This window comes from Zonotrichia leucophrys, chromosome 1A (assembly GCF_028769735.1).
Source record: "Zonotrichia leucophrys gambelii isolate GWCS_2022_RI chromosome 1A, RI_Zleu_2.0, whole genome shotgun sequence".
Classification (NCBI taxonomy): Eukaryota; Metazoa; Chordata; class Aves; order Passeriformes; family Passerellidae; genus Zonotrichia; species Zonotrichia leucophrys.
The window spans coordinates 25,861,773-25,873,506 of NC_088170.1; the positions used below are offsets into that span (position 1 = coordinate 25,861,773).

General features: G+C 38.7%; 1 protein-coding gene across 1 annotated transcript; it reads left to right on the forward strand.

Annotated features, from left to right (window-relative positions):
• Positions 1-4,431: 4,431 nt before the first annotated feature.
• Positions 4,432-10,267, forward strand: LOC135457063 (glioma pathogenesis-related protein 1-like). Its single transcript, XM_064731386.1, has 6 exons — positions 4,432-4,611; positions 6,743-6,988; positions 7,423-7,535; positions 8,219-8,301; positions 9,498-9,524; positions 9,609-10,267. Exons 1-6 carry the CDS (start codon positions 4,432-4,434, stop codon positions 9,833-9,835), a joined length of 876 nt encoding a protein of 291 aa, XP_064587456.1. The 3' UTR covers positions 9,836-10,267.
• Positions 10,268-11,734: the final 1,467 nt, after the last annotated feature.

An 11,734-nucleotide genomic window follows, 5' to 3' on the forward strand; every position in this document is an offset into this window, starting at 1 on the left:
CATTTTTGAACATAACATATACTTAAGTAAGAAACATCTGTACCATCCTAATTTCACATTGGAGAGAATGTTTGTATTGGAGGTCATAAAGTTTTTGATGTTGCTGATGCCATTAAATTGGTATTGGTGGTGCCATTAAGTTGGTGAGGTCAGATATTTAATTTGTGTAGTGCGGAACTGTACTAAGGTTTGTGGTTGTTACATTCAAGTAAGAGCTGTCTGTGGTAAAGTGCCCTGGGTAGTGCCTACCATGTAAATCAGTGCCATCTGTAAATAACACAGGGGTGTCCATGAGGGTGCCACTGGCACTTCACTGTCTTTTTTGACATCAAGCAATGACTGTTCTGCCTTACCCCTGCACTGGCTCACCTCAGTACCTTGTACAATAATTCTCTCTTCTTGTCCACACATCGACCTCACTGAAAGCCTCACTTCTCATTTCACTGCATGATTGCTACATGAACTTTATAAAATAATAATTTCCAGTTCTCTAGTTACCAAGCCACACAGTTCAGTATCCTATAATTCTGGAGATGCTATTCAAAGTATTCACAGTAATTGCAGAATGTCTTTGGGTATTACTTAGTAAAAATGTCGATAGAAGGATAAAACCCAGCCAAAGTAATTTTTTTCCTTATTTAAATAAATTTTTAAATAAATATTAAATATTTAAATATTAAATAATTATTTTAAATAATAAATTTATCATTCTCATAAAAAAGAAAATAAAAAAATCAACAACAAAATTTATTCTATTCTGATTTCTCAGTGGTAATTCAGAGAAACTTAATGCTGCTGAGAACGCAAAGGTTTCTTTTGAACACTTAATATTTTAAGTGTAGTTATTCATTCCCATCTTGAAAAAATAAGCTTTGCAGTAGAATCAGTTTTATCTATGAGCAAATACATGATATTTCACTAATCTAAAACAGATGATAATTTTAATGTCAAGTAGATCTTATCTAGTAAAAGTAGCTTTTAAATTTCTTATCTCAGTGTTCAAAGATGCTTAGACTGCTCTCCCTGTAAATTACAGATGAAAGTACTGTGCTACCACTGTGTTACCAGACACAATGGTATCTGTGAGATTCTTTTTTAGTAAGCTTTGGATTGTGAAATGAAAATACCAATAGTTGCCAGAATCATTTAGGGAGCATTTTCTTTTCAGTTCTTTTTGTCTTTTCTCGCTTATTTCTCTAAAAGTGTTAATCCTTGTTTTCTGCCCCTGGTTCTGCCTGTAACAAAACCAAAAACAAGGCTGGAGGATTTAAGTTTTGCTGATTATTTGGCAGTAGATGTTTTAGAAGGCTAGAAGTAGACAGTATCATAGGGAAGTATTTTTCATTTTTTCTGTGGCACAATAAATTATGAAAAGTAACGTAGCAAGGTAGTTTTTACATTTAAATAATTGTAATTCAGCCTTGTCTGCATAGAAATCTGGAGGGTTTTGCAAATTTCTCTTAGAGTGATGTTCACATCTGAACTTTCTTTCCCTTGATTGTTTACTCCTTTCCTGTCATACACAGTTAAGTCATATCAAAATGTTTATGCATTTCAGGCAACATTTCAGGGAAAATTCCAAAGGAAACTAATCACTGGAAAAAACAAGCAGTGTACGTGGGTTAAATACTGTGAACATGTAAAAATACCTGTGTCATCAGAATTGATAATCGAAGACAAAGCATGATCCAAGAGCAGTCGTGTTTTTGAAGACTCAGACACAAAATTGAAAATGGGTAAAATTTATGACCCATAAATGGGTGGGCTGTGTAGACCTGTCAAGAGAGCCACAACACTGGAATCTCAAGATGGTAGAAATCTCAAAAATGTATGTGAGGCTGTTACATGAAGGCCTCTGACATGCTAAGTCCTTAATGCAGTATTCAGGTAACACCACTTTAAAACATAAAGATCCTTTTTTTAAAAATTGTTATGTTTGATGAAGGCAACAGCTTCTTTCATTTATAACTGAAGAGATTAAACTTTTGGGAACGTTGAGTCAGTGTGTCCGCCTGAGGCCTATACCCTTCCTACTGGAGAGATACTCCCATACTGACTAAAGCTACCATGTCTGCATGGCTTCCAGAAATTGAATGTATGATCATCCAGGTGTTCTAGGTATAGAATTAAACATTTTCACCTGAATTCAATACAGTTGGGTTAGTCATGTGCAGAAGGTATTGGAAGAATCTCCTAAGAAAAAGCAGATGTCTAAACTGTAATGCTTGTTTCTCTTAAGTTTGGCAAGTTAGGCTTTTTGGTCTAAAAATCTGCAGTGCCAAAGCTTTCATACTTAAATTTACAGGAGTAATCATCCAGATCACTTTAAAATTACAGTAAAACTATCCCTCAGTCCAGCCACATACAAATGGCCTCCTCTGTTAATTGTGAAACTATTTACAGCCTCATTATTACAAAATAATTTTAGGATTGTTTAGCTTTTAATGAACACAAAAGGGGTTTCGTACAGAATAATTCTTGTGGAAATTCAATACCACCATCCTCCTGTCCCGTAATCTGTTTTCTGCCCTGAGGTGCCATTGTGTAATAGCAGCAGCAATGCATGTCAGGATATTTGTTTATTCAAAGGTCTGGAAGGCCAAGTGATCTTGCAGCTGCCTAATCCTGTGGCTAGAATAAGAAAACCCAGCAGATCCACCCCATTTGTCCAAGTGAACTTAGTAAGTCAAGGTCAGACCTCCCCAACAAAAGGAACAATGCTGTGGGGAAGTTGATGAGAACAAGATTAAATGTAATTTCACAGATTCCCAGGCATCGTGGATATCTGTAATCAACTGTAATTCACCAGTTTTTAGTATTCTGACTAAAAAGAAAATTAGGGAAAAATTAAAAATCTGAGGTTTTATTTTTCCAGCCATTTTGAACTAAAAGCTGGTCAGAAGTGCAAAAGTGGGATGTAAGCATGGGGAATTTCTCAAAATCACAAGGCTGTAAATCTTCTGGCATGTACCCAGCCTATGGTGCTAAATTTCACTTGAGATGTGTGGATAGGCAATGGCTTGTATTGTTCAGATTGTGCTATCCAAATGTGCTACAATGCCATAATTTGCTATCCAAATCCCAAAACTTAATTGTCAAGATCCACTGATCAATGCTGGCAAAAGTCTAAAACTCTCTTATTGGGAAAATATCATAGATGCTTGAGGGCAGGCTGAACTTCTGCTTTAATTATAGATAGAGTCACTAGATGGAGCCAGAAATGCAAGAAAGCATTTTATAACCTGGACTACCCTGGACCCATCAAAATTTCCTACTGCATAAAATCTCCATTCGTTTCCAAACACAGAATTTCAACTGCATGCATATATAAGTGGAAGATCACTATACTGTTAAATGGTGCAGTTTTAGTGTGATGGGTGTTTTTGTGCAAATTGCATGTAGTTGTAATATAATCATGGTTTTACATTAAACCTGACCAGCAAAACTAAGAGAGAATGAGACCCATTAACATATTTTGCAATCTATTTGCAACAAATTTTCCCTGTAAACCTACCTAAAACTGGGTTACAAGACCATAGCTCTTAAAACATATGGTTCTTCTTATGCTCTTGCATATTTGTACAATTTGGCTTAGGTTTGAAAAAAAAAAAAATCAGCCAGCTTGTAGAACAGTTGGGGAGACAATACAAATGCCAACACATACCATCCTACTGCCCTGAGAAGTGCTCGGACTTTGAATGTTATGCCAGGAGTGCTAATCCTGTAGCTGCTGTCTAGGAGCACAGGAAGCTGCTCCAGTGATTTCAGGCTAGCAGGTAATAGCAAATAACTAAGGAGGAGAGAATCAACACATACTCGAGCCTGGGATTTCCAAATTTTATTTTTTGTCACACACCAAACCAGGCCAGAATGTCTGTTCTGCAGCGGGTGCTGTTCAGGAACCATTATTTTCCTCCTTCTGAAGCACAGATATCCTAATTCTGTTTATTTCTTGAGTAATTCTAATATGGAAGTGATGTCCTGCAGCATAATTGTAACTAAGCTGGTATGACTAAGCAATACTATTGGAAAATCAGCTGAATAGCAGATTTCTGTTTTGTCAAAGCTGCATTTTTTATGATTAATGCAGGTTTTAAGAAAGCTGTTCAGCAGCATCTCTTCAGATAAGACAAAAAAAACACAGAGTGGTTTGGCAGTCACCCAGGATGGAGCACACCCAAAGAAAAGACAGAAGTATTCGTGGAGTGTTGCTCCTTGCTGATAAGCATGGCAGGTTTCATGCTTTACCCTTTACTGCCTGTTATGATGTCAGATAGAGTCGTACCTGATTAAGCAATTGCTCTTCCTTCCTGTTTGACACTTTCAAGTGCTTCCACACCCAGAGGACAACCTCTGAAAAACTGCTTGCCGGTACCACCTCCACCTAAGAGATTTTTCATTTTAAAACTTATGAAAAAACACTGATGAATTATGAACATCACATTTTTCTGTGCTGCATTGCTCTTACTGGATTTCTTCAGTTGCATTCATGCTTATCTGCAATATCCCTTGCCTGACATAGAAGATGCAAAGTTCATTGAAGATTGTGTGAGAGCTCACAACACATTTCGATCCAAAGTGAATCCACCAGCCAGCAATATGTTTCGCATGGTAAGGGGGTGTTTGGGACCTTTTTGAAATTTTTATAGATTGGGCTGCTGATTTAGCCCACCTTATTCTTCATTTCTACTGTAATGTTCTTTCCACTTCAGTTAATGATTTCTGTAACATATATGTTGGTTCTTTGTCTGAAATCAAAAATACATTAATTAGCACAGTATTGTTCAATTTTTAAAATTTGAAGGGAATTTCTTTTTTTAGCACAAGATTTAGCTACTCTCAGCTTCAGGCAGAGCAAAGGACTGGATTGCAAAAAATAGTGTTCAGCTCTCAGTATGTCATTTACTTCTCTCTAAGAGAGATAGTAATCTGGTTTACATCAGGTCAGGTTTCATACATGGAAGCTGTTTGACTTTTTAAAAAGTTTCTGAGGAGGCAGTCAGCAACAGGATTTGTTGAAAATACATCATCTCTTCTTGTTTCTTGTAATCTAGAACATGTGTTGAATAAAGGGATTTTCCAGGACAGCCATTTAGATACCTGATCTTCATTTGCTGTAGCAGGGTTTGAGGAGTAGGGATAGTAATATCTAGGCTGAAAAGCAGAGCTTGCTACAAATACAGCGAATATCAGAACAGGTTATGGGTAAGTCACATGTTGTTCAGTGGAATACATAAGGAAAAATGTGTATAGCTAGCTGAGGGAGGTAACCCCAGCCAGTGCATGTCACTTCTCTGAGCTCTCCAGCAGTGCTGCATAGCTGGAAAGGAAGTTAAATGCATAACCACATGCAGAGTATGAATCATTTCTAGGAATGGAAACTCACAGTAAAGGAATGAGATTCAGAGTACCAGTGACTTTAATTTCCTGCCATGTTAAAAACCATGTTTAATTTTAAAAAGCTAGTGCAAAAGAGTAAACTTACCTGTTCAGAACAAAGACCCAGCAATTCTGGAATAACAGCAGGACAAATATATTTAAACCTCTTGAATCAAAGGTGTACTTGCAAGGTGTACCAATCATGGTACTTACAATCTCTTAATGGATTTTTTTAAATTTTTTTTTTAGCCTTGAGGTCATGAAAGTTTTTATAATTTCTGTCATCTCATGGCAAAGGGCTGCAGAGACTAACCACAGGTTGTGTGAAGCTATTTTCTTGTATTTGATTTGGGCCTGTTAATGCCTAGCTTCACTTAATATTGTCTGGTCTTTGTATTGGAAGACGCAAGTTGATGCTTTTTATTTACCTATTTCACACAAGATGTCCAGATGTCTCTGAAGCTGCAGAGCACTCTCTGTTGCCATATGAAAGCCCTCTGAACTTGAAGATGATCATCCTGCTCCAAGTTCTCTCTGGCCTTTCTAGTTCTAGTTTCCTGTGGTGGGGTGCTGTGCTGCACACAGCATTTAACAGGACTTCTGCAGAAGTGTGATTAGATATGTGGTTTTATTCTCCATTCCTTTGCAAAGAGTTTCTAATACTTTGTTTGCTTTTTAGTCTACTACTTTCAAGTGGTAATAGCCATCTGCAAACCTGTTATTAGGAACATGAACTCAATTTTTTTTTCACATCCCTTAACTTGAATTTCCCTGTACTGAACTTTACCTGTCAACCTAAAATCTGCAAATCTGCCAGACTGGTTTGTATGGGAGTGTTTCCTTCTCAGCCCAGCAGAGATGAGTGAGTCTTTTATTTGCTTTGTCCATCTGTTGAGAAGGAAAAAGAGGCAGAAGGAGCTGAGGAAGGGAGCAGCTGTGACTCTTCCTTCTGTCCTGGCCAGCAGAACAGAATTCCTCTCTGGTCTGGTAATAATTGCCAAGTGCAAATCCCTGGACAGCCAACATCTCCTAGGCACAAAGGTCCCCCAAGCCCCTCTACAGCTGCAAATTTCACACAGTTACCCCCCCCCCCAGGTGTAGCAGCTTAAAGATTGCACTCCAGCTGTAAATGTATTAACAAGGCAGATACAACAGGACAGTGGATAGATCATGCATCACGAAGAAAGAAGACAGAAATGTGTTATGAGAGTAGAAATGTCAAGTGAGAGAAAGAAACTGAAGGCAGTGATGGGAAGCAGAAAAGGGGAAATGAACTCGTTTAACAAGTTTCTGTTTAAAGATGTCTGAATTCAGCTAAGTCACTGAAGTGCAGGTTATATTACACTTTCTTCCTTTTCTACAGTCCTGGGATGCTGCTTTAGCTAAGAGTGCCAAAGCATGGGCAAAGAAGTGCAAGTTTAAGCACAATCCCTACCTTGAAATGGCAGGAAAAATGCACCCCACCTTTCGCCTTGTCGGAGAGAATATCTGGACTGGCACAGCGCACATCTTCTCTGTGGGGGCAGCCCTCACGTCCTGGTTTAATGAAGTCAGCAGCTATGATTTCAACACCAACACATGTACTGACATGTGTGGTCACTACACTCAGGTGAGTCTCTCATACCCAGTGCTTTATAGTCTAACATATATTCTAATATATAGATATAGTCTAATTTCACTGAAGATCTGAGCACAGGCTTGGAACAGATTGCTTTGGGACAGGAATTACAGCAGGGCTTTGCAGCCCTCAGTTTATTGTTGCATGAGATTGAAAATAAATATGAGCCCCAGGGATCTCAAGTTCTACTTCCAGTAATGGTGGAAAGGGATTATCCCCAGGCAATTTCACATTTAAAGGGTAGCCAGATAATAAGTGAAAAAATGGCTGTCAATTTGTCATTTGTCCCAGCTGCCCTTCAGGTTAAGTTGCTCCTGTGTCAGCTGATTTAAATTTCCCTGAGGTACTTCCCTTCTCCTTCTTCTCTTAATGCTGTTGCTTTGGCAGTATTTGAAGTGCATTTTGTACATCCCTTTGTCCTGCAGGTGGTCTGGGCAGAGAGCTACAAAGTTGGCTGTGCAGTTCACTTCTGCAGTACAGTTGAAAATTTTCCAGGACTGTTCAAAGCAGCACATTTTGTTTGTAACTATGGGCCAGCGTAAGTTGATTGTGGCATTTGGGTTTTGTTTTGTTTGGGTTTTGTTTTTTTTTTTCTTTAAATATTCCAACTGATATTTGATCAGATGCCAACAATGATAGGTGCAGTTTTAACAAATTTCAAAATAAGCTACATCCTCATGTCACTTGTCCAATGGAAACTTCCCCTGACCATTGGGAACAGAAACTACAACTACTGAACATAGCTGGTACTGCAGAAAATCCCATTCTGAAAAAAAAGGCAGAAGAGCAGATCATAGCTGACACCACTCACCATAATGCAGATGGTGGAAGAAAATATGTTATGATTTCGGTCTCTGCAGGAAAATTGGGAAAGATGTAATCTTCCTGCTTCAGAAGTAAAAGGAAGACAGTCCCGTAGTTGATCTGGTACCTTGCAGTATTTCTACTTACTTTTTACAGGTTTGTTTTTTATAATCAGGTGGGTAATGATGGGCTAGAGTCAAATTCTTGTATGCTTACAATAAAACAGTATTGCCTGAGAAGTCTCATTCATTTCCAGTGGCACTAGTCAACTGCTCCCCATGCCAGTGAGAGCTCTAATGTGATTTAAAAGGAATTTCAAACAATTGCAATGACCAGTTTTTTGATTAGGGTATTCCCTCCCCTTGACAGCTTTTTAATGACAGCTAAAAAAATACTGTTCCTGTTCCTGTTTTGCAGGGGGAATTACCCAAGAAAACCATATAAAGAAGGACAACCATGCAGTAGATGCAGTAATGAGAAGTGTGTAGACAGGCTCTGTGGTAAGACCAAAGTGATCATGTGAGAAAATTGCACAGAAACAAAAGTGGCATAAATAGCAGTGGAAAGACAACAACGAGTCAATTTGCACTAAGCACATAGTGGGTCTGTAGCACACCATACAACAACAGTACCAAACTCTGGAGGAATACTGTAAGAAGGAAATCATTGAAATCATTTGCATTTGAAGGCTTTCAGAGGAAGAAGCCAGAGTTTCTGATTCAGGGAAGTATCAGTTAGACTATTTCCTCCCTTTTATCTGGTCAGTAAGTCAAATACAAAGTTTTAGCCCCAAGAAATATTCACTATTTCTTCTCTCTCAGCAGAAACAGGAAATGTATCTTCTGCTTTTTTGCTTGTTAGTGTGTCCTAACACATTTTCCAGACAATTGTATTTCAGAGCTAATAATAAGACTGTACCAAAACCCACAGTTATTTCCAACTTCCACAGTTTTCTGAAAAACAGCAGTAAGGACTTGTTTGTAAATCTTCCTCCTACTATGCTCAGTGTTATCAGTGTGCTGGTGGAAAATAATTAAATGAACAGTTGTAAGAGCTTGGAAGGCCAGGCTCTAGACAGATTCAGCCGCAGAAATTATTGAGCATTTGGTGCTCTTATTTCCTACTGTAATATCCTGGCTGACTCATCTGAAAGTCTCAGACTGACACATCACAGAAAAACTAGAAATATCTCAATGACTAGGGGGAACAGGGAGAGGAGGAACAGAGAATTTAAAAGTTAAGTGCTAGATCCTACCACCTGCTTTTACCATTTTCTCCTATAGAGTAAATGAGGAATTTCAATAGGATGCACATAGGCAATCCTGCAAATGCATCAAAATTTTAGTAAAGGCATAATTCTGTGATAAATAAGTAGTTATATTTGTCTGTCTATAACTACTTAAATTTGATATATGTAACTATTTTAAATAAATTCCATGTTTTGTTGTTATTTTTTATTTCCTCATCTCCATAACACAAATGCTTCCTCATACAGATGTTTTTTCTGTTTCTTTTTCAATTCAATAAAAAATATGAACTCCACACCACTTAGGAGCCTGCTCTTGCTGGCCAGCTTCCCCCTTGCAGGATGTTCTAGGCATTAACTGGCATCATCAGTGCAAAGGCTTGCCTCTTTACATCAAGAACCACCATTCCATGGTACTCACATTACTTTCCTCTTCTGATCTCTTTGCAGAAAATATGGAACGTGAGAAGCTGATAAGTACGTATCAAATTGTTCTTAATGGCTTTCCTGTAAGTATGGCTAAGACTAGGTCTTAACACCTGTTTCTTCACTGCCTTTTAGGTTATGCCAGCTGGTATCCAGACTGGGATACACAGCCCCAGCCACCGCAGCCCCGTCCCCCCAGGCCTCCCATGCCATCACACGTCCCACCTGCTGAGCATCCACAACCCTCTTGTGACCAATACTGCCTTAGTGTTTTAATTTTAAGGCCACTGTTTCTTGTATTGAGTGTTGGTGCTGTACTTCTAGTACAACAGCAATTTCCACACACTTTTTTTTACAAGTAATGGCCAATTAAGAGACTGATTGTGATCCTACTGTTGTATTACTCTCACACATTGGGCACGTGTTTAAATAAAAAACACATTTGATCATCTTTCATTATCCCTGCAATCCAGCATGGGAAAGGGTGCTTCTTTACTCAAGGCAAGATAAAAATGGCTGTGCATAGAGGTAATATAATTTATTAGCAGTAGCTGCAACATGCTCCTATGTCTGTATGAGGGTCTTAGCTCTAGGGGTAGCTGTTAGAGGGACCACAGAGACTAGATATTCTTCCATGTGCTAACAATCCTCCTGGAAGCCTGGGGCATCACAAAGACATGTCTGAAGTGGCACACTGTATCCAAAAGAAGCAGTAATTCATCTTCATTAACCTTCAGTTATTTTCCCCCAAGTAATGGAGATTTAACTGTATAAATTACTTTTTATTAACAAGAGTAAAGCTTGCCCTTTGCTTTATTTAGCCTATGTGTTTCAGTGTCCATTACTCTATTGTCAGTTGTACTAGTCCATTCTTCTCCTCTCAGGATTAATCCTTGTTCTCCATAAGAAGAATACAAGGGAAAGTTGCCAGAGTAAGGATTAAGGTGGGGTGTCAATGGGGAAACCTTAATTTTAGGATGTGAGATAGTAAAAATATCTAAAATGAGAGCAGATGGCAGCCATTGTGACTTTTTGGGTAGCAGGAAACAGACAGAAGATGAAATGGGCCCAGGACAAATTCTGGTTTAGGAATGGAACATCTCAGCCTCATTTAAAAAGCCCAAGCCTCTGATGGATTCAGTTTGTTTTATTAGACACTTAGCCCTCAACCTGACCCCCACTCTTCCAGTATAAGTTTGTTAGTTAGTGGAATCTTTCAAGCCAGGAGATACTGACTGATATTAGCAATGCATAACTGTGCTATCAGTATTAAAAGCTGTTTTTTGCTCTTTTGTCTTTGTTCTAATGTTTTAAGAACACAGACTCAAATTCTGAGCCCCATTGTGGCATGCTATCCCACAGAATAAAAATGGGCCCCAACTGAGGCTCTTGTTAATAGATCCCTTGGGGTGGATTAGAGTGAAATGACACTGAATGACCAGTAAATAAATAGATAAATAAATAAATGTGGATTAGAGTGAAATGACACTGAATGACTAGTATATAAATTAAATAAATAAACAAATAAGGCAGCTTTATTTAATAACAGTTTGGTTGTAGTGGAAAGGAAGAAAACATATTAGGAAAAGAGAGAGAAAAAGTAACAGTGTTAACAGCATCTAGTTTCATCAAAAGAAGAAAATTTATCCAAAACTTTTCTGCAATACATAGTGATTGGTATGAATAGAATTACAGGGGCCAAACAAATAGTAACAAAGAAGCCTAAAGAACAGGAGAGACATTTGCCCACCACAATTAAAGAAAGAAGAAAAAAGAAAGGGACAAGGCTGCTACAGCTCTAATGTGATCTTGTAGTTCAATTTCCTTATTCTCATAGCAGTGTTTTTGAAATATGACTCGTTTCCTGTGACTAGCTTTGTATTCAATTACCATGGCTAAGGTATGTCCAGCCCACAAATCTTCCGAGCAAAATGCTGCTGGTTGAGCTAAAACCACTTCGTTCAGCTGAAACAGTCTGCTTTTAAAGCTGGAAGACCAGACTTTGAGAAGCATGACTGCAAGGAAAGGACTAATGACATTTGCAGTGCATGCCTTAAGCAAGTGCTCGGCGACGGAACTGGTTGAAGAAAACTTCCTTGATGCCTGTGCACAAACCGCAGAGATGAACCGACTTTGGGCGCCGGCCCTGCGGGGGCAGGACCGACACCGATGCTGTTTCCCGGCGGCGTTCCATTGCAGTGTGTTTTACAGAGTGAGAGACAGCACAGGCACAGGCGGCGGGCTCTCCAAAGGACACCGGA